This window comes from Seriola lalandi, unplaced genomic scaffold, assembly GCF_002814215.2.
Source record: "Seriola lalandi dorsalis isolate HSWRI2012SDOR001 ecotype SW California unplaced genomic scaffold, Sedor1 jcf7180002054559, whole genome shotgun sequence".
Taxonomy (NCBI): domain Eukaryota; kingdom Metazoa; phylum Chordata; class Actinopteri; order Carangiformes; family Carangidae; genus Seriola; species Seriola lalandi.
In genome coordinates this window covers 613,472-637,307 of record NW_019525112.1, presented here as the reverse complement: position 1 = coordinate 637,307, position 23,836 = coordinate 613,472, and the positions used below count along the sequence as shown (strand labels likewise).

The 23,836-nt window shown below is 39.1% G+C and overlaps 5 protein-coding genes across 7 annotated transcripts in view; 3 read left to right on the top strand and 2 right to left on the bottom strand.

The window, feature by feature from the left end:
• col4a2 (collagen, type IV, alpha 2) overlaps positions 1 to 1,447 on the top strand; it is a 65,921-nt gene extending 64,474 nt beyond the window's left edge. For both annotated transcript variants that reach the window (XM_023415948.2, XM_023415947.2), the window contains one exon: positions 118 to 1,447. In XM_023415948.2, coding sequence (XP_023271716.1) covers positions 118 to 372 — 255 coding nt within the window. In that variant the 3' untranslated portion in view covers positions 373 to 1,447. The remainder of the gene's footprint in view (positions 1 to 117) is intronic.
• rab20 (RAB20, member RAS oncogene family) lies at positions 992 to 6,829 on the bottom strand. Its single transcript, XM_023415950.2, has 2 exons — positions 6,440 to 6,829; positions 992 to 2,713 (listed from the first exon to the last, which is right to left on the bottom strand). Exons 1-2 carry the CDS (start codon positions 6,627 to 6,629, stop codon positions 2,112 to 2,114), a joined length of 792 nt encoding a protein of 263 aa, XP_023271718.1. The 5' UTR covers positions 6,630 to 6,829; the 3' UTR covers positions 992 to 2,111.
• Positions 6,830 to 8,298: 1,469 nt separating this feature from the next.
• On the top strand, positions 8,299 to 14,539 carry naxd (NAD(P)HX dehydratase). The gene is made up of 11 exons (XM_023415930.2): positions 8,299 to 9,737; positions 9,884 to 10,330; positions 10,639 to 10,789; positions 10,893 to 10,938; positions 11,048 to 11,136; positions 11,919 to 12,027; positions 12,512 to 12,562; positions 12,680 to 12,784; positions 12,895 to 13,015; positions 13,182 to 13,305; positions 14,069 to 14,539. The coding sequence occupies exons 1-11, from the start codon at positions 9,224 to 9,226 to the stop codon at positions 14,217 to 14,219; spliced, it is 1,908 nt and encodes a 635-aa protein (XP_023271698.1). The 5' UTR covers positions 8,299 to 9,223; the 3' UTR covers positions 14,220 to 14,539.
• A 225-nt stretch (positions 14,540 to 14,764) lies between these two features.
• ing1 (inhibitor of growth family, member 1) lies at positions 14,765 to 18,499 on the top strand. 2 transcript variants are annotated; one of them, XM_023415916.2, is made up of 4 exons: positions 14,765 to 15,047; positions 16,206 to 16,385; positions 16,638 to 16,786; positions 17,537 to 18,499. In XM_023415916.2, the coding sequence occupies exons 2-4, from the start codon at positions 16,247 to 16,249 to the stop codon at positions 18,167 to 18,169; spliced, it is 921 nt and encodes a 306-aa protein (XP_023271684.1). In that variant the 5' UTR covers positions 14,765 to 15,047; positions 16,206 to 16,246; the 3' UTR covers positions 18,170 to 18,499. The 2 variants fall into 2 exon arrangements, with proteins under 2 accessions (XP_023271684.1, XP_087032616.1); XM_087176490.1 differs by lacking the exon at positions 14,765 to 15,047 and adding an exon at positions 15,176 to 15,433.
• A 1,027-nt stretch (positions 18,500 to 19,526) lies between these two features.
• Positions 19,527 to 23,776, bottom strand: ube2al (ubiquitin conjugating enzyme E2 A, like). Its single transcript, XM_023415917.2, has 6 exons — positions 23,594 to 23,776; positions 22,047 to 22,127; positions 21,934 to 21,959; positions 21,433 to 21,522; positions 21,252 to 21,340; positions 19,527 to 20,329 (listed from the first exon to the last, which is right to left on the bottom strand). Exons 1-6 carry the CDS (start codon positions 23,635 to 23,637, stop codon positions 20,201 to 20,203), a joined length of 459 nt encoding a protein of 152 aa, XP_023271685.1. The 5' UTR covers positions 23,638 to 23,776; the 3' UTR covers positions 19,527 to 20,200.
• Between the last annotated feature and the right edge of the window lie 60 nt (positions 23,777 to 23,836).

Below are 23,836 nucleotides of genomic sequence, written 5' to 3'. Positions count from 1 at the left end.
GGCTTGGGTTTTTTAATGGGATTTGTTGACAAAAAAGAAAATGTAGAATATCACCAGATTTGTCACTTTAAAATGCCACATTCACATTTTCTCTTCCCCTCACTTTTGTCTCCACAGCATACAGCAGCAGGAAATGAAGGCGGAGGTCAGTCCTTGTCATCCCCTGGCTCCTGCCTGGAGGACTTCCGCACAACACCATTCATCGAGTGCAATGGGGCCAAAGGCACATGCCACTACTTTGCTAACAAGCACAGCTTCTGGCTAACCTCCATAGATCAGTCGTTCCACACTGACCCGGCATCAGAGACGCTCAAAGCAGGCCAGCTCCTGTCCCGCATCAGCCGCTGCCAGGTCTGCATGAAGAACTTGTGAAAGACTGACGCTGACAGAAAGAAGTTGATCCATTGACAGTGGTGTAGTGTCGTCTCTCTATCCGTGTGCTAAACCAACCTAAGGGGGATCTGAAATACTGACTTAGATCAGCGTAAATGGGAAACTTTGTCCCCAAATCGCAGAGCTCAGACATGCAATGACTGTGTGGTCCCTTGAGCTTTGAATGAAATGTCCCACTGTAGATAAAACAGGAGAAGCCCCATAATGAAGTCAACAGCATTATGGGAAAAGTATTTTATGATAAATGTGGATTGGTGCTTACTGTTTAACTTATTACCTCAGCTAATATGACACAGATCAGAGACCGTATACTACAGCTGAACCAAAGATGCCTGTGTGTATGCACTGCTTCAGTTATTTAGATGTTTTTTTATTTTTTATTTTTTATTGTTTAGGGTGTATAGCCCACCATAAAGCCACTAACACTACTTCTCCGCCCACTGAAGAATGTGTCATTAGAGGTCTTGGATTGTTTGTTGATACTATTGACAGTATTATCCTGCTTTTATTCCATTGCTCTTACAAAACCTATTTTTATAATATGACAGCCCTTCCAAGCTGTTAACTTGTTTTATGCATTAATCAACTACTGCAAAAATAGTCTGTAACTCTTTATTTTTCATATACCATATGTCCACACAATGCACTGATTCTCTTTGTATTTATACCAGCTGAATGAACTTGACCCCCTTCCCTAAGAGTTTTACATGTATCTTATCTAACACTACTCATGCCAAACTCATTTTGCTTCACAAATCTACTAATTATTGAACTGCCCCAAGCTGCCAACAGGACAGAATGTAAACAGCCCTGATCAAAGGTCTGACTGTAGCAAATCCTTGCTCTGGTCACTGATCCTGGGATAGATTAGGATATTTTACACAATTTAGAAAGTAGGTCAAATGTTCCACTTAATCTAGGCTCACTTGTTTAGAAATAAACAGTTTGATTAGAACAAAAAAATACTGACATTTGTTTTGCTTGTAATGTAATTATTCATTTTCATAACATGATAATTCTATTAGACTGTAAAGATTAAATGGTGTTTGTTATACTTCTGATTGTGTTATTTTACTCAAACCAGCTTGTCTTACTCTCACAGACCAGGCAAATTGCAAAATAAAAATCTTTATTATGACAACATATGTAAAAATTCAACAGGGGTATTTACTATTTACACTCATTGAAAAGTTCCAAAAGTGGAAATAAAATATAAAGATCAGTATCAATGCTAGTAACAAAACATTAAAGTAAATCAAATACGTCTGATTTATGAAAACTTCATCTAGTGAAATGTGCCACCCAACTAACAATTAGTGCTGATAAATTTACATTTAAAAATAGCAGTGATTGACTTTTTATGTGTATTATCTGCTCACAGACATCTTTGGGATACAAGTGCAGCGTGGGAGGTTTAAAAGCTCAGAGTGATAACAAAAAATACATTTATTTCTCTTCCTTACATAGGAAATGTCTCTGGACACCAGTTGCTTTTTCCGACCATCTTCATAGCATCAAGAATGTATGTGTGTGTGTGTGTGTGCGTGCGTGCGTGCATGCGTGTTACCGGGAGGTCATTTATGCTATTGGGTCTGAGTCAAGTCAAATAAGTAGTACCATCACATTATGTATTTGGTGCTCAGACCGACCTGTTGATTGTCCTTTGTTAAAAACGAGTCTCTGCGTGCGGTGGCCTCTCCGCCTCTTTTTGGCAGTTTCTAGCAGCAGGTAGATTTGGCCCGCTTGCTGCTGGCCCCTCTGCACTCTTCCAGGTCAACTGTAGGAGACTCCTGGTTCTCGTTTCTCTTCCTCAGGATGGAAGGCAGCACCAAGTCAAACAGTGTCTCAAACAAAGTGTCCACATTGTAGCCTGTCTTGGCACTCGTCTCGAAGCACACCTTCTCTGCAGGCAGGCTGCTCTTTTCCTCCAGGCCCTTATAGCGTAGTATTCTCCCATAAAGAGCTACTGCATCCTCATGGGTAACCTGTTTGTGCAGGACCATCCCAGAGAGGGATGCAGGGGAGGCAGGGGGTGTTGGGCAGGCAGACAGCACCTGTGGCTCTGTCCTGTCCTCGTCACACTCAGTTTGGTCCTGAGACACTCCATCCGAGTCCTGGGACAGCTGGGCGTTAGGGTCTGTGAGATCAGCCTTGTTGCCCACTATGGCATAAATGCAGTCGTGGTTGGCAGTATCAGTCAGGGACAGGAAGCGCTCCTCCAGCTCAGCTAAGCTTTGCCAGTTGGTAACGTCGTAAGTGAGGATGACAGCGGCAGCACCTCGACAGTACATGGAGCCCAACCCATGGAACTGTTCGCGACCTGAGGAGACACAGCAGGGGGTCAAAAGAGTCTGTGATGCTGCAGGAAAACAACTCAACTTGAACCCACTAAACACAAAGACTTAACAGCCACACTGAACAGCAGTGCAGAAAGACACACAGCACAGAAAGAAATTGTGCAAGACAAGAAAGTCAGCAGTGTGAAAACAGAGGCAACCTTTGTTTTTGAAATATGCAGGATTCTTGAAAGACAACATTGTGTGTGAACACATTCTGACTGGGGGCATCTCTTGGTTACTAGTTTATTAGGTACGCCTAGCTAAAACGAATGCAGTCTAATATAATATTCAATCTTCATGAAGGTTAGAATGTCTGAAATTGTTTTTGAGTGCTGTTGATTCAACTTCACGGTTATTTTAGAGGCTGTATAGAGTGTATTGCTGTTGAATTATGTTGCATTACACTGAGAGGTGTTTCTAATATTATGTAATTTATATCAATGAAGGAAGGCTAAATATTAGAAAAATGTCTCAGTATAATGCAATACAATTAAACAGCACCATACAGTTGAATCAACACTTCTCTAAGAGTTTCAACAAAAACTGAACATTATAATTTATTATAGTTTCTGGTGCGACTGCTATATTAGACTGCATTAGCTTTAGCTGGATGTAGCTAGTATAACACTATATCTTGGCCTGCAACCAACCAGTTATTTTCATCTGCTGATAGTTCATTCATTCAATTAATTTATTCAGTATTTTGTCTGATTAATATCAGAAAAATGGTGAATAGTGCCCAAGGCTCTTGAGTTTACTATCATTTATGACAGACATGAAAAACATCAAAAGGCTCACATTTGAGAAGCTGGAACCACATGTTTGGCATTTTTGCTTAAAATATAACAATTAATTGTTGATTTAATTTTCTGTCCATCTATAAATTTGTTAATCAACTAATAATGTCAGCTCTGTCCAAGAGTATTATAATCAACATTAATTCATCACAATTGCCCCCTGGAATATATCAGAATATACTGAAAATCTGTGGTAGGAAGACATTTCTTTTTTCTTTACTATTAGCTGAAGTGACTCAACTCAGTCCTGCCTGTTCCGCTGGAAAGCACTATTGCATGCAAGTTTGGAAAAGACAGGTTAAAGCATGGGGAGTCAAGTCTTCCCGTCATAGCTCTGTCATGTGACTTTAACAGGAACAAAGTTGACAGCTGAAATCCCTGTTTTAAAAACCAAACTGTCCAGCTGACAACATTTTTTATCAGAGGGAAAAAAAGAAACAGACATTCTGGTTTCAATGTGATGAGCCAAACATCTAACAGATTTTAATACAACCCATATAACTGCCACTGTCCACAGCTTGAAGGTTGATGCTGATAGGTCTGCAACAGTTGCCTTGAAATGACTCAGCGCTTATCCGGCATTTCTCCATCACACTGACTAAGTAAAACAAATGCAACAGTATTCTGTCAGAGGTCATGGAGTTAGGGAACATAGACAGGAAATGGCTTACTGGTGACATGGGCAGTCTGTCCTTATCTCTGTGGCTCACCAACTCTATTTTTGTGAAGTGTGTATTTGCCTGAGAAGAGTTACAGTAATTCATGTTTACGTAGTGCTAGAATGTACCACAGTTATAAGCGTATTCATCAGCACTAACTAAATGAATCATTCTTCCTGTCATTGCCAATAAAAATATCCAAATGTGTTGATTGAAGAGAATTAATTCTAAGACAACAGGTCTCTTGTGACGCTTGAGATTAGTTGGGGACAGAAGTTCTGGAAAAGCACAAGTTTCTGAGTGTATTCAATATTGCAGTAAAATAACACAGGTTCTGAGTCTAACATCTCTTCACACAAATTAATATTATTCCATATTTCAAAATTGTGGAACTTGCCTAAATAAATGACAAATAATTAAACTGCTAACTCATAATCTACAACAGGGTACAACTAGCAACTGACCATCCACTCTTCATAACATCTTCACATTCACCACAACTGACCATTTCAGACTCATGGTTAGAACCTGTACTTTTAAATTATTCGACACATAAGGGAAATCCTATGCTTCATTTACTAAAACAAAACTGTAACTAGGTACAGAGCAGAAAGAATGCTACTCTACCAGTACTAGTACTACTGACACCAAACATTTGTTGGTTTCAGCTTCACACGGAGGTGATATTCTTGTCCGTTTCAGATCATCTTTATTTAAATCCAGTGGCTGTTGGTTGAACTAAATGGGCAAATTTAAGATGACCAGTAACTTGTGATGCACAGTCATTATTCCTCTGGCATTTAATGCCTAAAGACTAAACAAAATAATTGAAAAGAGAATAGTATTTCAAAATTAATTTAATTTATCTGGTGGAATGAGGACCTTTGCAGTCTATCTGTTGTCATGTTGGCTCCAGCACAGGAGCACATCTCATTTCACTGATGAAGACTTTTTTTTTGACTCTGTAATGAAGTTTTAGCTGCTTTCCATTATGGGATTGATAGTTAAATCAAAGTGGAATTGTGCATCTCTTGTCAAATCTTTAGCAGTGGTTGTTATATATGAAGCCCGTGTGTCAGGGAAGGAAAATAATTCTCAGATGACCATGGTTTTGATAAGGTCAGATTAGTCCAATATTGAGCAATATAGCACAAGGCACACAGTGATTTTATAACATGGGCTGATAACAGGGGCATTTGTAGCCTCATAAACATTTATAATAAAAAAAAAAACCTTATGGTCACAGAATAATAACATACAAATCCTTAGTTTGTGTTAAGGAAGCAGAGACAGTTTTCTTTCAGCACACTAAAAATCCATATTTTACCAGTTCAAGAGTCAATCTGATGTTTTCTTACGCAGACCTTTACGAGGGCTTCAGATGCGTCTTGGCAAATGATAATCAACTAAGACTGTAAAAGTTACCATTGTTATAAATTAATCTGTCACTCTTTTAAATGAAGGCGTTCAAACATTTTAGCTGACTCATTAGCTGTTTAATCATATCACTAACAGGCCTTTATCTTCTTTACAGGCTGCTCTATATTAAAATTACATTTATGAAAATTTACTTGACAGACTTTTATATATTTTATATACTCAGCTATATTAGTTCACTATCTCGTACTGTGTTTTACTTTTACAGTTACTTACTGTTGCTGTATTCATGAAGTATGTCCCTTTTAAAGGCAATACAACTGAGTTTGTTCCAAAATAGACCAAAGCCTAAATGTTCTGAAGATCAATGATTACAGGTTCTGACCAATTGAAGGTTTATTAAAAATGCCTGTCCCCTAATAGCTACATTAAGCAGCTTAAGTGACCCTGAAATGATTGTAAAAGGTGTGTGACAGCGTATAGATTAAGAGGCTTATTTTAAAAGTTGTTTTTAAAGGTTGTTTGTCTATCAGTGTGTTGGGTTGTCCGTTTGTTTTTATCCTGTTTTGACTTGAAGAGCTTTAATTGTGCAACACCTGACTGGACATATGATGGTTATTCGTTTTAGCATTAAATGCTTTTTTTTTCTTTTTACTGTGAAAATGAATAACACACCACCCAGAACCAGCAGAAGCAGGTTCCCATGAAGCAGGCTGCCTGTACAGACTGAGCAGTCACATGCCTGTGATTGCCTCAGGTGGCGGCATCACGCGTTATCAGGTAAACAGTTAATAAACCAGAGGAATGAAGGTTGATAAGAGTTTCAAATAAACAGTGGGAAAGGCATGAAGAGAACATATGAAGGAGATATTACCAGCAGTGTCCCATATTGAGATGTTGTAAGGTCCCCACTGCTTAAGGAAAAACGCCCCTCCGACGGTGCTGATAGTGTCTTTGAACTTCCTCTCCGTGTACCTGTGGAGCAGCGACGTCTTCCCCACGTTCATGTCTCCCAGCAGGACCACCTTGACGTCGGGCTTCTTCATTTTCGACAGCTCGGGCATAATGATGATGCTGGGTCGCTACAGGGGAGCTCTTTATCGTAGAAAAGAAGCGCGGTCTAGCTCATAAAAATATCTTCAGACTGCTCGCGAACTCCTCTGACAAACGCCATTTTATGAATGACAGTTCATTTGAGCCAACATGACTGTCCAGTGTTTGCTCATTCTCAGATCTGCTGCCTGACTCTGAACTTCAAAAAGTAACTGAGGTAAAACAGGAAGTAGGTGAGAAGCTAGACTTGCAGTGCACTTTTTACCCTGAGCTTTGCCTGTCAGGTTCAACTACGGCAAGCTGTCCACCAACCCGGTCTACCATCGTTTTGTTTTATTGTTTTTACTATGTTATTGTTTATCTATATTTTACTTTTTTTTACTAGCCTATGTCTCAATTAGTTTTCTTTTTCTTTTGTCTGTCATTGTGAGGGCCCACGTGACATCTGATCTAGAGAGGTAGTGATACACTTTACTTACTGACTTACTTTAGAAAAACAATTTACACCAAAAAATGGGATAATTTAAGATAAGGAAATTAGACACAAATGATCTATCAAAAGCAGCTGCAGAAATGAGACAAAAAATGGGCAAAAAAAAACAAAAAGGAAAAAACATTGTGAGTAAATCAAACTTGCAAAATGCACTAATTACAAATATTAAATAAAATCTTGATGTCTTCGGCACATTTCAGATGTTTCCGTTTGTGCTTTAGTCTTTTGTGCCTAGGTTGGTATATTAAGGAGGAAGGATTTGTACACAGCCTAGTTTTTTTTACCTACAAGGCTCAACTCAGGGCAATAATTCACACGCTATTGATAGGCCCGATTTGTTACATTGGATCGCCCTCGTGGGCGGGTGATAGTTTACTTACTGGAGATTGACCATGACACAGTTCCTGTGTCAAAAAAACGTGAAAACTGAATTCTCTTGAAAAATAGCTGGTTCCTCGAGTCACCTTGTACACTTTGTCAATATAAAGCATACATCTTTTTAGTTTTATTGAATGATTCGTATACTGTATTTTATTTTCATGTGACTTTTTTTTTTCATTTTAATTTTATGTTTAAGATTTTAAGTCAATTCTAGTTTCATGAACCCATGCGCTGCGTTCATGTCCTGCTGTAATGGAATAACATTTGTAACAAGACATTAAAACACTTGGTGGGACACAAAACAGTGCTTCATTCTTCTCTGCTAAGCAAAGGACAACAAATGTAACAGTAATATATTTTATTATGATTTTACAATATGTTTGCCTTTCATATGATGCCATTTATTCTGCACTCTAAATATTGTAATCCTATGCTTTTTGTTCTCAAATTTTGAAATGTGACATTTAGGTGTCACACTTGCAAATAACTAATGCTAAAAAAAAAAGAAAAAGAAAAAATATATATATACAACGTTAATGTTTGTTATCATTTTGGTTAGGTATCTAACTTTTAGTGGTCAGTACAGTAATAGCTACCCTTTATTTTACAGTATGGACAGAAAGACACTTTATTTAATTTTTTTTAATTTTATCACGATGGTGACTAAATAAATAATAGTGGGACTTCCTATGGGGGAACATGATTGGCCTAATTTTGCAACCAGCATTTCTAGAGGCTATTAGAAGAAGTGCAGCTTTAACTTCCTGTTTGGCTGCTCCTCGTTTGTTGTCAGATTTCAGCCTACAGCGAGAAAGGAGTGTCCGAGGAGTCCGTAAAGGCATCACAAGCCTTTTCTTCCTGTACTGCTGCACTGGGTTAAGGGGGCCTCATGATCAGGATCGTTTGTGCACAGTTGACAGCGTTGAAACGCAGTTACAGTTTAGGTAAGAAGAAGCGCGGAGCTTCCACTCGTGGAAAAGCTTCATGTGTCGGTGGCTGTAGTTAGAGAAAGGAATGAATGACAACATGTCGCAACAGATTCAGATGCTCGCCTTTTGCTCTGTCACAGTTGCACTGTCGATTATCGTCACCTTGGTCTTTTTGAACGAGAGGGTAAAGTGAAGGAAGTATTATGAATTGTTTTTCATTGTAGCGTCCATGTGGCTACAACGTTAGCTTAACTACCTCTAAAGCCTGTCCGTGCTTCTCCATGACGATCGAGTAGTTGGCAGGTTTGTAATCAAGGTCTCTAGGACCCGGAAGACACCTAGAATGGGCGGAGGAGCAGGCGGAGAAAGGTGAAGTTGCCCCTTGTAGGACTGATCAGAGGTCAGTTTTGAAATGTACCCAATGAAGGATAAGGGCGTGAAAAGAAATTGGGAAAGCCGATTCCCAGTCAGTTTATCTCAAAGTACCAAGCGACGCATTTTGCTAACGACGTAAAGGGACAAACATAGACGGGCAGGTTTTAGCTAGCACACAGAGAGTTGATCTGTATAAGCTATTGGAATGGTTCCCAAGTTGAAAACTAGAAGTGTTACTCCGGCAAGTCCTTGTAAACAAGCTCACCGACCAGGTCTTGGTGTTGACGTTGTTTGGGATAGCGGCGCCCCGCGGCTTTGATGCAGCTGAGAGCAAAGATCCAGACGTCCATCATAATCCGCAGTGTCAACATCTCCTTTCAACTCCGTGTGGTGGAGGTTACTCAAAGCGAGTCCGTCCGAATCCGCTATGCAAGCGAACACAACGCGGGGCTTCTTGTGGTCGGACGTTGAGACGAGGACCTTGTTGAACATCTGGGGGGAGCAGGACATCCAGGCAGCGCTGGATGGAAACTTCCGAAACAGCTTCGTGTACCGCGACGTTTCCCGGAGGCTGGGAGCGATGGGGTTTGAGAGGACGCCGGAACAATGTAGGGTGCGGATCAAAAGCCTCAAGAGACAGTACCTGTTGGCAAAGGAGGGTAATCTACGGAACAACGGGCAGTATCACAAGATTTGTAAGTTTTATGACACCATGGAGAGGATTTTAAGCAACCGGCCTGCTCTTGACCCTCAGGAGTTCATAGACAGCGGGGCGGGAGGAGAGGAGGCCGTGGATGGCCTGGAGGAGGATGGAGAGGATGCTCAAGATGTATACTCCGAGGGCACAGGGGAGTGTCCTTATCCTGCAGAGACTGAAGTGAAGCTGGAGTACCCAACTGTCCCCATCCCTATTCCAGTTAAAGTGACAGTGGGCAATAACAGTAAGCTCTCCCTCCATGTCCATGTTCATTTGTTCTTCTGTGTTAGATGGATGCATTGTTTTATAAAAAAAATTCTAATACCATCCTTAGTTGATTGCATATGCTCAAAGATGCATCACGTCATGTCTCACCCCTCTCTACTTTAGGCACTTCAGTAAGACCACATAACAGCAGCCAGTCGGCCGGTAATCTATCAGCCAGGACACCCAAGCGACCAAGGAAGAGGCGTGCTAACTTCCCCATGGAGAAACTAATGGAGCAGTTCCTGGAGCAGAGCGCCCAGGCCGAGGACAACTTCTACCGGATGGAGGAGCAGCGCTTGCAGGCAGAAGACCGCCGCAGAGAAGCCGAACACGCGAGGGAGCTGCACATGCTTCAGATGCTCGGGCAGATGTTCTCCAGTATCTCCTCTGCCACACCCAGCTCTGCTGCCACTCCCTCCAAGACGGCTCCTGCTGCACGTGCACCTGTGTTCTCCAGTGCCTCTCAGTCATGTACACGTGGCCAATCCAGTCATCTCAGACGCCCCTCACCGCAGGCAGACTGTTACACCCAACAGAGTCAACTGTCAGACGCAGATCCTCAGGCATTAGGTATTGGCGTCGGTGTCATGTTTGCAGCCTGGAGGGAGAATGTGTGGAGGAGGAAATGGAAATTACAGGCGTGTCAGCTGTAATGTGAAAGCTCAGTGATGGAGCAGTCACTCCAGTCGTCACTTGTTGATTTATCTTTATTTTCACTACATTTTTTTTTTCGGTTTTATATGTGTACTTGTTGTTCATTTTGGTTGCCAAACTTTTGTCATCTTCTGTCCGTGGAAGGTAAAAGCGTAGATTAGCTGCTGACTCAGGTCTAGCAAGTACTCCACACTTTAAAGCTCTCACATTGTTTATTTCCTCAGTGTTTGAACGCTACTGCAGCTTGGGGTCTACATCACACAGAGGCATGGATGATGATATCCTCTCACTAGTAAAGAGTATAGTCCCTCCACTCACATCCAAAAAGCACAAGGGACAAGACGGACGTATTGGGATCATTGGAGGATGCCAAGAGTATGTGACACAAAGACCAATGACCAGCATTCACCAAACAAGAGTTTAATTTGTCAGTCTATAGAACATTTACTCTAATTCTTTTTGTCTTCACCTCCTAAAGCTATACTGGAGCTCCATACTTTGCTGCCATCTCTGCACTGAAAGTGGTAAATAATCATTCTGACGGATTAAACATTAATTTTACAAAATGTAAAATTATCACTTTTAGTCCGGCCCTGGTACAGTGACGCTGCTTTTTTTTTTTCTTGTTTCCAGGGAGCTGACTTGTCTCATGTGTTCTGCACCAAAGATGCTGCGACTGTCATCAAATCATACAGCCCAGAGCTCATAGTTCATCCTGTTCTGTAAGTACAGGGTTTTCCTCACTGACAGCAAAGTTATCATTAATAAAGGAATAATGTGTGTTTATTTACATAAAAATGAGTATTTTCATGCACAAATACTGCATTGTTAAAAGTTTGGTAACCATTTCTATGATGCCTGTGTTTATGATGAAGTATAGATACCGAACATGTTCACAAGAGTTGTTGTAAACCTTGATGTTGTGTTATAACAAGTTTTGAAATTAATAAGTAGAATTATAATAGTGTAGTAGGTCAGATTTTGCAGTTGCCTATAATTAGTTTACCAATTGTATAAAAAGAAACAAGTTGTTATGATCATCTTGGTGTTTTCTCACTATAATTTTACAACGTGGAGAATTTGGTTATGGCACGCCACGGTGCCGGTAAGCTGTTTACATTTCTGTCGTACCCTATGGGTTCTGTTATCAAATGAACTTAGAGCCTGTGGTGAAAGTCAGTATGATTGTGGCGTCCTCAGTCAGTGTTGTTTATATGCCTTCTCATCACAAAGTGTCACAATAGGTAGAAATCAGTATGACTGTTGTTATAAGTCATCAAAGTGCATTGTGAGTTCATGGTTGCCATGGTAACATCCATAAGACTTTTTATCTGTTAAAACCAAGATTATTTATACGCGAAGGCATAACAAAAAAGGTAATTACGTTCACGGAATAAGAGCATAACCAGGGTACAACTTCATAATTTGTGCATTCAGACACATCTAATAAGTGTGTCTTTATTTATGTGTGTATGTGTGTGTGTGTGTGTGTATGTGTGTCAAGGGACAGTCCTAATGCAGTGGAAGAGATTGAGAAATGGCTCCCAAGACTGCACGGCCTTGTGGTGGGACCAGGTCTAGGGAGAGAAGACTTGTTACTGAAAACAGCTAAGGCATGTCGAATATATTCACTCTCCCTTGCATTGAGAACAGTCTCTTAGGTCAGCTACTGTGTGCACAATCACAACCTCACCTGTTTGTGGCTCCCTGTGACTGATAAGTGTGAAAAGTTTTGTTTGATTTCAAAAACATGGCTTCAGTAAAGAGCACACTCATGTTTACCAACCCTGTAGAAGCACATGAACGCTGCTGCTTAAGTGACACTTTTAGCTGTGATCCATCAGTCCGTTGTGGGTAGAGGAATGTATATATTTGACACTAGGAATATCTTTTGGGCAATTTAGGAGAATTCTACATTGGACTTGGAATTATTACCCAAGTATGACTGGAGTGAGGACACAGATACTGCATATCTGTACAAATAAAAATGTTTAATGCAGCCTGAATTACACTGTGCTGAGTGCTACTGAAGGATTTATGAATGATATTTAGTTATCATATTATCTCAAGATAACACTTTTTTTCTCTCGCTTTTAGGAGGTGATAGAGAAGTGTAAAGCAAGAGATATCCCGATAGTCATTGATGCAGTAAGTCTTGATAAAATTGAGTTCCAGCTGTTGAACAGATGGGATTTTATTTACAAAGCCATACACAGTCACTGAGTCACTGTGCGCGTGTGTGTTTTGTTTGTTTGTTTTCAACAGGACGGATTATGGCTAGTTACGCAGCAACCATCTGTTATTCAAGGGTACCAGAAGGGTATCCTCACACCTAACTTCATGGAGTTCACCCGACTATATGAGGCACTGGTGGGTCTCTCGGTATAGTCCTCTCAGTCACCAGTTGATGGCATTAAAATGTGATTCTGTGTTTCAATGTGTGTGTGTGTGTGTGTGTTTTCTGTGTGTTGCTGTCTCAGCACCATGAACCCATGGACGGCAGTGATCATCAACGCAGTGTCATGCAGCTCAGTGTAGCCATGGGCAACCTCACTCTGGTGCTAAAAGGAGAACAGGATCTCATTACAGACGGCAGCAAGGGTTAGTATCAAGCCCATATACAGTATAAACACAACTTTGTCAGACATGCTTTAAACTTTTCCAGCCGATTAGTCGCCTTTTCCATTGGTGTAAATCACTACTTCAATATACATACTGGGATACTCTTTTGTTTTTGTCATCTGAAGTTGAGACTTCTTGTTTTCAGTGATCTCATGCAGTATTGAGGGCAGTGGGAGACGATGTGGTGGACAGGGTGATCTCCTGTCTGGATCTATGGGAGTGCTGGCACACTGGGCCCATGCTGCCTCTGCAGCTGGACTGCTGAGAAGGTGAAGACATGTTTGGCTTGTTAATGTAGAATATAACACCTTTAAAGGATCATACAAGTGTCTGTACATGTTTAAGTACATGACATACAAAGTGCATAAATTTTGCATTATGTGAACTATTTCCAAAACATTATTTTATATATACCTCTACAGCACCCAGTGGTTTCCATTCACTTCACCATGTTATGAAAATCAAAATCAAACTGCAGAGTCTGAAAAGTTTCCTGAGTTAGGTAATCCATCCTACTGAATATTTAGTCACTTTTGTATTAATCTATTATGGAGTTGAAATCATAAGTGAAACAATTGATTAGTTAATGTATATATAATTAATAGTTAGCTATTTTGGTAATAGGTTAATAATTTCAGCCATTTTTCAAGCAGAAATGCCAAACATTTTCTATCCTTAGGTTCTGCAAGGTGAGGATGCTGGGGAAAAAAGAACAATACATTTGAAGACATTATGTTAGGCTCAGGGAACCGTTGGTGGGATTTTTTCACACTTGTTTGGACATTTTATGGATAAAAGGATTAATCAAGAATTATGGACAAAGTAATTGATAATGAAAATCTTTAATTGAAGCCCTAATGTTTTGCTGTTGTCAAATGGTAAAGCTGATGGGTATTAATCAAAAGTTAATTGCTAAAACATGCACAAACACTATTATGGTCCTTCTTAAAGTGTCATATTGCAGAAATAAATAAATGTTTCACATATGTGTGGTTTTACGTTGTCTAATCCATTATTTTTGTTCTCCTGCAGTGTGAGTCCATCAGTGGTTGCAGCATTTGGAGCCTGTTCACTTACCAGACAGTGCAACAGTCAAGCATTCCAGCAACACGGCAGGTCCACCACCACCTCGGACATGATCCAGGAGATTGGCTCAGCCTTTAAAAAGTTATTTGAAAGCTGAAAACAAGCCAACTGAAAATTGATCACGATTGTTGTTGTTAAAAAGCGATACATTCATACATGCACAATTTTTTGCATTCTTAAAAACTGTTACCAAAACTAATACAGCCTATGGGTTGATTGGTGGAAAATGTTGTCATAAAGTAGAATTAGAAAGAAGGTTAAAGAGGTGTGAACTATTCTCTCAAAGACAGTGCTCAAAATCTGGTGCAAAATATACACACTAACGTGTTGACAGCCCATCAAAGAAACATGGTCTGATAAATGGGGTCAGAAAAAAACAGAAACCTGTTTGAATTTTCAAATAAATAATAAATTAAATTTTGTGTGAGTGAATTTTTGAACAAGTTCCTAAAAGCAACCTACATCATGGCAGTTTACCTTTGTTGCCACAGGGTGGCAATATTGACTTGCAAAATGGAAATACTATGGTCATGTTTGTTACTACAGTCAATGAGACCGCTGAAAAATCCTGTCAGTGCTAAAGCAAAGGGAATTCTGTAAGTGGTCATATAAATATAATATATAAATAATGCTCACAAAAAAATAATATACATTTCAGAAATGCATTGTTAAAGCTAAGAAGAATTTGATTAATTAAACCTTTGTCTGTGGTTCATATAGTCGCCTCGTACTGCAAAAACTATATGGGCACAGTTTAACATATTTGTTCAGGCACTTTAGCCACCAGCTAACATTAGCTGCTCCAGGGCTAGCGAGTCCGACTCTCCACACACGACCCTAGCGTTAGCAACGAGAGCAGCATCCCGGACTGTTAAACGTTAACGTCAGCTACTGAGTAGCTACAGAAAAACTAAAATCCACACAGGTAAGTTATTCTGCGAGCTGCTCGCCTACCAACTATTCAAGCGCAACGTTTTGTCTAGCGTTTATTTTACAGAGCTTATGGACATGGTCCGTTCAGTATCCGTATATGTTAAAGGCTAACAGAAGCTAATTTGGCTAACATTTAAAGATGATAGAAGTTGGACTAATTTAAGTGTCTAAATTATTGCCTGTAACGTTAGTGATGATTCAGACTTGGGTGGTTTGTTTGTGTGACGTTAGCATATTGATTTAAGTGTTTTGTAATTGTTTACGCTGTGGGTGAATGAAGAGGTGGTTAAACCTTTTCTCTGAGCGTTGCTTAATCTTTGTCCCATCAGGGTATCGTTTGTTTAAACATTTTGCTAGCGTTGTCAGCCAACGGCACACGTAGGTCAAATAATATTTCGTTTTGTGTTTTGCTTAGAGTAAAGGTTTCTCCAGCTCAAACTCGGAACGAGGACAAAGTTGGTTCACGTTGCTTGACGTTAACATAAAGTTGCCAACAGGGTTGTATAGTCGTAGTTAGCGTTAGAAATCGTGGCTATCGCTACACGCTGGGACTGAGTCTGTTTGTGATGGAAACGTTGAAGCTCAACAGTGAAGTCGCTTGCGGGTTTTTTTTCACATTAGCTTGTCGGTTTACGATTCATCCCCATCCTCGTTAACGTTATAGATAACCGAGAAGTCGAGCTAGCTAACGTTACTGTTTAGCTTTGCTGTCTTCTCCGACCTTGCATAACAATGAGGGGCACTTAATAACAACTTCAAGTACTTTGTTATACATACGAAGTCATCGGCCAGTTAATTATATTCTTACTGAGCTTTTGTTGTACTCGTTAGTAGCAGTGATCTCTGTTGGCAGATTCCTATTACACGTAGCAATTTTCAGGATGGCTGTCTACAGATCAGTTGCCCCCTCCCCCTTTCACATTTTGACCGTACAATTTATATTTCTGGACAGATCTCAGCTACCTCATTATGGACATCACTATATATTGATGACATGGACAATGATGTATATTAAATCCGAGTAGTCTGGTGCAAGTGAATGCAGTTATAGTTGCCAAGAAACATACATATGTTTGAAAATTGGAGCATTACATGCCCCATTAGCAGAATGGTTTTACATCATACATACATAATAACTTCTTTTTAACAGGTGCAGGTGTCGGAGTGTCCTGTGGTGAAGACAAGTCCGCGATGTTGAACCCGACCAATGGTGACCCAGGCCACGTTGTTGTGAATTATGTTGAGGAGTATTTGGACCTGGTGGAATCACTACCCTTTGACCTGCAGAGAAGTGTGTCTCTCATGAAGGAAATTGATGCCAAGTATCAAGGTAAAGAAGCCAGGCAGTGTGGATACAAGTCTCTTTCAAATCTTAAAAAGTACTGAAGAGGTTAAAAAAAAATTATATTGTAAAATGCATACAAAAGTATTGATCACTCCTCACAATAGACAATCAAGGAAGTAATCCATTATGAGTGAGAAATAAGCTGTAGGAGAACATTTGTGTGTACTTTTGAGTGTGTTAATTTCAGTATGCCTATCCCACCTATTTTTTTTTTCCCTGTGACTACTTCTTTGACAGATGTTCTGAAGGAGCTTGATGATGCTTATGAACGATATCGCCGGGAATCTGATTCACTTCAGAGGCGCAAACTTCAGTTATCGATTCAGAGGGCACTGATCCGCAGTCAAGAGCTCGGAGATGAAAAGATCCAGATTGCTGGTCAAATGGTATGAAGAGAACACCCTGCAGCTGTTTCAGTGGAGCTGCTCACTGGCAAACTTCCAGATCTGAATGTGTGTGACTGTTTGAGGATAGAGGAGTGCATTCATGTAACATCTGTTCTCACTCTTACTCTTGAGTAGATAAAGAGGGAAAAAAAGGATTTATGGACCTGCTAAATGGCCATTTTGTTTTGGAGTGTATTAGGTTTTCAATGAACTTTACTGAAGTCATTACCAGAGACCAAAATTTCTTTGAACATTTGCAATGAACACCAAATCAGCTTATTATTGTTATTGTTACATGCTAAAGACGTACCAGAAACTTAACACCATATTTAACCTTCACCTCTGATATATGTTTGGTATGTCAAAGTTGAAATGAGATGTTTAAAATGTATAATTTGGGTAATGATTGTAATACGAACATTAACTCCTAGAGAAGTGGTTTAGATAATATCATTAAACTGGGGTTGAACTACTGTAAAGCTTCGTTTAGTGATGTTTCTATACCCATAGATCCCAGCAAAGTCTTAACTGTAATAACACAATTGGATAAACAAGAAGAATGTCCCGACTTTTTTTTTTTTTTTTCAGTATGTTAAATTAAGCCGTTTAAGGTTTGTTCAAGTTTGGTTCCTGCAGAAAATTGATGATTTATATTACATGATGTTAGAAAGGCCAAACTACAGCTTGCCACTTTATATAACTTTACAGAATATAACTATATATAACTTGAATGAATGTTCTTTGTTTCAGGTGGAGTTGGTTGAAAACCGAACACGACAAATAGACTGGCATTCTGAAGTTCTCCTTTCCTCTCAAGAAGTCCCAGAGAGCCACGTTCCCACAGCAACATCCATGACAACCACTGCAACATCCATGATGTCCTCATCATCAGCCACCATCACTCCAGGCAAACCTGGCCACCATGATAAGAAGCGTGATGAGGTTACCCCAGGCTCAGGTGGCACAGACAAGGCTGGTGGAAAACGCTCAAGACGTCAGAAAAATGGGGAAAGTCGGGAAAGTTACGGGGGTCTGGATCACGCCGAGGAAGTGGGAGTGGGGGCATCCCGGGAAAAACGTGCCAAAACATCTTCTAAGAAGAAGAAACGGTCAAAAGGAAAGTCTGAGAGAGAAGTGTCACCTCCAGACCTGCCCATTGATCCAGATGAGCCAACATACTGCCTGTGTGAGCAGGTGTCCTATGGCGAGATGATTGGCTGCGATAACGATGAATGTCCTATTGAGTGGTTTCATTTCTCCTGTGTTGGGCTCCATCATAAGCCCAAGGGAAAGTGGTACTGCCCCAAATGTAGAGGTGAGAATGAGAAGACCATGGACAAGGCCTTAGAAAGGGCCAAGAAGGAGAGGGCATACAACAGGTAGCTTGCTCTGCCTGGCCCAATGAACACTACTGCATAAAGATTTTATGTCTCCGTTTCCATTTACTGTTAACACTGTTTAAAACAGTAATGAATTGACAAGAGGGATCTTGTACATAGTTATTTTTGTAATTGCTGCATAGCTGAGAAACAAAATTGCTCCATCTCAGTTGGGATTATTTGTAAAGAATTGACACAGTACAGTACAATACAACCTGCATGTTTGTAACCAGCTGTCCTGCACTTACACCCCCCTTGTTTTCATCATGCATGCGACATCACCCACTCCATTATATATGCTCAATTAACAAATAAAACATTTCTAAACAAAGAAGACTCTATCTTTAACATCTCAGAGGATGAAGTGAATAATTTAAATCTAAAGTAAGATAAATGTGATATAATACAGTGTACTGTAGCTCTCTACCCCCTATATAGTAATCAATCTGTTGTTAACTCTGAAGTAAACGGTAAAGATTTTGCATTACCACTGATGTGAAGGGTCACATTTTGGGATTATGAACATTAAGTAGGGTACATGTCATGAATACAGCTACTTTGCTATCAGTAATTTCACAATTCACATTCATTAATACAGTACTTACAGGCCATATGTACATTGAAACAGTAAATGTTCCTCCTGTCAGTACTGGCTGCAAAGATCTCTTTCTAAAGTGATTTCAATGTATGTGATGGACCAACTTTGAAGGATACCCTCTTAATTTGTCTGACACAGACTTCTGAAGTTTCATATTAGTGTTTGCTGAACTTAATAATCCATCTTTACACAGAAAGGACTATGGATTTTGTGCCCTATCACTTGGGCAGTATTGACAGCAGGAACCATTTAAAGAAACAAAAAATCTTTTCATGTACATATGGACCTGAGAAGACAGACTTGAAAAACAAATGTAAAATGGAACCAAAGAAAGGACTAAAAATCTAAAAGATTCAGACCTTGTATTTAATTATGTTTACTGCAAAATAGAATATTTCAAATTATACTAAGACCTATTAAATACTGCTGTTGCAAGATGTTAAGTAAAAACACCTGCAGCCCAACAGCAGATCTTTACCCTCAGAATATTGTCATGTATGATAACTTTGGCCTGAACACCCCCATGTTACACTTGAATGTCAATGCAGTTATTTAGTGGACACATGATTACATTCATATTCATAACCATGGCTTACCTCATGGGCTGTGACCCTGATTGAATTGTGGGGCCTCTTGGAATATCAGTCTCACCTAAACTGAGGCACAGCATAAGTGTTGACATCTATCAAAGCAAGAAAAGTCATTTTTGAGTCAAATATTGAATTTGCAGTCAGAATTAAAAATCAAACTTACCACATAAGGATGAATTTGCCTTTTTTTATTTACAAGTGCTGAAAAAAATGACATGGGAGACAACCAGTGCAAAATCTGTACATAAATTCAGTTGCAGGTATCTTATATACATGAGTACTGAACAGGAACGTGAATACACTCTTACTGTCATGCATGTAACAGAGTTCACAACACAGCAAAAGACATGGTGTAAAGATGTCCGATTTAGTTGTAGTCCGTGATGCTCAGGCTGCTCATTCTCCCAAGGAAAGGTGGGGTGATCACACTGGAGCCCAGACAAACTTAACAGAACAGATCAGGGGCACAACAGAAGAGGATCCATGACTTCATTGATACACCCTCCAAGACATTTAACATAATTAGTCATGGGGAGTTATTACAGCAAGTTAGAACACACCAGAATTTTTGGGTAATGGCCCACAAGTCCATATTGACAAAACATCAAGGCAAGATTCAGCACAGTTCCCCTGATGGACTGGAAAAGGGGGATAGTATAGAAAAAATAAATCCCTCCTGGCGGGTAAGAAAAAAAAAAAAACATTCTATGAAAGGAAGTTGAAGGTAAAGTGCATAAAAGCTTAAAATCAAAAAAGGTTGGGGGGCCCAAAAATTAAGAGGTACTCCACTAAAACTCGCAGCACACACAGCTTTACAATGGAGAGAGCAGCTATCATGATTGTCAGGTCAACTGTCTCTCCAGCTTTGTTCTACGATGGCAGACACACGCTTCTCGTACTCCCGCTTGTTCTCCTGGTAGAGCTGGGCTGCCTGACTGTTGGCTGGACTGTTGGGGTTTGGTTCATCAAGCAGAGACTGAGGAAAAGAAGATCAATTCTGAAGGTGAGAATGTTTCAGGAGAAAATAACCAACCTAAATAAAACTATTAATCTACTTAGCCACACGTCTCCATGAATGCATATCATTTAGTTTCAAGTTGTGACTATGGCTTCAGGTTCATTACGTAATAACAGCAGAATGTTCCAGTTTGTCATCTGACTTTTGCAATCACCAAAATCTGGTCAAAGTCTGACTGTGGATATCATTTCCAAAATTTTGCAGCAAATGATTTTTTACTTTATCACCATTATTAGTACTGCTAAATGAATAAACCATGCATTAATATAAATATGAAACACAGAGTAACTCTCAGCAGTATATTTTTTTTTACAGCATAGTACAGTTGCAATTAGTGGTTTATTGTAATATAAATTTTGGTAATGTGTTAATCGGTTTGAGTTTCTTTTAAAAGGAATAAAAGCCAAAATTCCAGCTTCTCAGATCCATAGTTTCTTAATCTCTTACAATTGTAGAATTATTGAGTTTTGGATTGTTAGTTTGATAAGTCATTTGAAAACATCACAGAGAGGTTTGGGCACTTTCACCATTTTCTGACATTTTATAGACCAAATGATTAATTGATCAATCAAGAATAAACAAATTAATCAGTAATAAAAATTATGTCTGGTTGCAGCTCTACACCTTAGCATTAACATGAAAATTTCTCTCTATTCACAAACATTTATATGAGCATAGGTTTGCAAATAAGTAATTTTCCTTTTCTCAGCTTCTTCTGTGCATTAGCACAAAAATTGATTAGTCAGGGATTTTTAATCCAATAACAGAAATTTCACATTCAATCCCTTTCCTCTTTTATATCATTGTATAGTGAAGACCTTTGATTTTTTGGCTTTAGGTTATAAAAGAAAGTAAAATAAGGCATATTGACACTTCTTACCTGGATTGATGTAAGAATAGAGGAGACATCATAGGTGGGACTCCAACGATTCTGTAGGATGTCCAGACATATACTTCCATCTGCATAGACTGTGGATAAAAACACAGAGTTATACACTACCCACAAATATCACTAACAATTAAATGTGCAATATAAGAAGTATATAAGACAATATTCTTACCATTTGGATGAAACATCTTTGACACAAATCGTACTGTGGGGGGTTTGTTGGGGTATTCTTCTGTGAACTCTACAATTAGTTTAAATGTACCTGTGACCAAGATAAAAAAAAAAATATTCATGAGCAATTAAACCTGACTGACTGGTTCAGGTGTGGAATACTTCAAGGCAGGAAAGAAATGTTGGGGCAGTGATTTGTCCTAACCTGAACAAAAACCCCTTCTCTACCACATGAAAAGTTGTATATTACAGGTTTAACAACAGCAAAACTGATGAAGAATGACTTTTAAAAAGGAGAAAGACAAAAAAATCTTATATACACAAAGGTAGCTGTTGACACATGCCATGATAGGATTGCTTCGCCACTGGCACATATGTAAGAATATTCTAAACAGAGGTTTTGAATGCAGTAAAGTTACTGTGTTGGACATGATTTGTGTGCAATACAGAGACATGATGTCTTACTACACAAAATAAGTCAGGAACACAGTGAGTTACATACCATCCTCAAAGGGTGTTCCTTCAGGCCTGTGCGGTTAAAGAAAAAAAAAGGTATTTTGTCATTAATTTCACACAAACTTGCATGCACATTATGTCTGTTTATTGATGTCTTACCCAAATATGACTGCATTCCACACCATGATGTTGTTTTCAGATGGGGCACCACTAACACCAGCTGGAGGATCCTCTTGTAGCCTGCATAACAAAAAAGAAAGAAAAGGTTATAACAGGACCTCGAAATTATAATTCACTAACAGGAAACTAAATTTATTAAGCCAGACAACACAGTCAGGTAAATCCCATATTAGAACGGCCTCTTTAATCATTTAACTACAGCCACATTTCACATTTCATATTTAAATTCACTCTTGTCCTTGTGACAGTTACACATTTAACCCAGGTGATGTTTAAAATTTTGTAAATCCATTAAGTCCACACCATGAATCATATAACTGTTAGCCACTGTACAATATTTCTTCAAAAAAAGTTTTATCATCTGAGATATGCTGTATTTTATGTCAAAGATATGTTATTAAACTATCTGTCTTGTTTTTATGATTAACTTGCCCCAATAATCAATATTCGAGTATTCAGTATTAAAGTAAGTAACTAACCCCAGCAAAATAGAACACTTGTTAAAAGGTTGAAAATAAAACTCTCTCTCTCTCTCTTTTTGGCTCATAGAAGCTTGTGAAATGTTTCAATCTCTTACTAACAAACATTTATAATGAGCTACATTACAGTTCTAAATTAAAGTCATTTTCAAAATTTCAAATACAAAAACTATCACGGATTCGAGGTTGCTTAAATTAAAACGTTTGAAGACCTTGAAGTAACCAGGTTCATTTAAATTTAGATATAGAGGAATTCATTTGCTCATGGTGGCACGCTGTGCAACTTATTTTTTTAGTTAGCAAATTGTTTTGCCACCGTTAGACTAACAATGCTGTTTGATGCCAACTTCAGAAAAAATCCATATATACGTCTACACTGAGGCTTCCGCTATGGTCTAATGTTATTTTTCTCTCGTTCAACAGAATATATTCCTCTGTGATATAAGGATACTAATTTGTAAAGTTAAACCCTTGTTTCAGAGTATCTCTGTCCATAGTTACTTACCTCACATCTACCAAACTTTGATTACTTACCTAAAGTGAGGACCGTAAAATAGAGCGAACGTTAATGCTTGTTAGCAACGCTATCAAGCGATAATGTTGTAATAAATAGCAACGTTAAATTATCGCCAGAAGTTGGATTAAATGTGTTTTGACCTGGGATAATACTGTATATCACTTGTCACGGACACTTAAATCAAAGCTGGTTTAAAGAGTTGCATAGGAGTCGTAAACAGTGACAGTATCCCTACTCGACTAACATGCTAGTTAGCATCGTTAGCTTCTAGCTACGAACGAAGCGCTACTAAGATTAACGTTATTTCAACTTAATGTTTCAGGTTCGCAAAAGCACAACATACTAACATTGTGATTTTGTTAAGACTACATTTCACTGTGAAGACTGGCGAATGTATAGATAGATTTAATACCAAATAAAAACATACTGGCTGGTTATGTCAAGCTAACGTAAGATAAGCTAATGCTAGCTGTTTTTGACAAATCATAGCTAACCATCATTATCGGCATAATTTCTGACCATCAACTCACCGTTTAAAATCTCTCATAAGCCTCCTTCTGGCGGGAGTTGACATGGTTAAACTTGTGAAACACGTACTAACAACACCGATACGTTTACAGGGTCTTATCTTATGAACAAGTTATGTTGTTTTTTAAGGCTATTTGACACCCCAACGACAGCCCCACTCTTTCTCTAGATAATCCTGACTCTCTGGTTAGCCCAGCTAGGTTTACTGGACGATACCATATCTTGAGAGGAGAGGGAGATTTGCA

Bases quoted from the DNA above. Each gene is read 5' to 3' on its own strand.
- rab20 (XM_023415950.2), bottom strand. From the start codon at position 6,629: ATGCCCGAGCTGTCGAAAATGAAGAAGCCCGACGTCAAGGTGGTCCTG. The intron at 2,714-6,439 runs GTAATATCTCCT...GTGTCTCCTCAG, and splicing joins CTCAATATGGGACACTGCTG to GTCGCGAACAGTTCCATGGG.
- naxd (XM_023415930.2), top strand. From the start codon at position 9,224: ATGCAAGCGAACACAACGCGGGGCTTCTTGTGGTCGGACGTTGAGACG. The intron at 9,738-9,883 runs GTAAGCTCTCCC...TCTCTACTTTAG, and splicing joins AGTGACAGTGGGCAATAACA to GCACTTCAGTAAGACCACAT. The intron at 12,028-12,511 runs GCATGTCGAATA...TCTCGCTTTTAG, and splicing joins TGTTACTGAAAACAGCTAAG to GAGGTGATAGAGAAGTGTAA.
- ing1 (XM_023415916.2), top strand. From the start codon at position 16,247: ATGTTGAACCCGACCAATGGTGACCCAGGCCACGTTGTTGTGAATTAT. The intron at 16,386-16,637 runs GTAAAGAAGCCA...CTTCTTTGACAG, and splicing joins AATTGATGCCAAGTATCAAG to ATGTTCTGAAGGAGCTTGAT. The intron at 16,787-17,536 runs GTATGAAGAGAA...TCTTTGTTTCAG, and splicing joins TCCAGATTGCTGGTCAAATG to GTGGAGTTGGTTGAAAACCG.
- ube2al (XM_023415917.2), bottom strand. From the start codon at position 23,637: ATGTCAACTCCCGCCAGAAGGAGGCTTATGAGAGATTTTAAACG. The intron at 22,128-23,593 runs GTGAGTTGATGG...TTTGTTATGCAG, and splicing joins CTTATGAGAGATTTTAAACG to GCTACAAGAGGATCCTCCAG. The intron at 21,960-22,046 runs GTAAGACATCAA...TTAACCGCACAG, and splicing joins TGGAATGCAGTCATATTTGG to GCCTGAAGGAACACCCTTTG.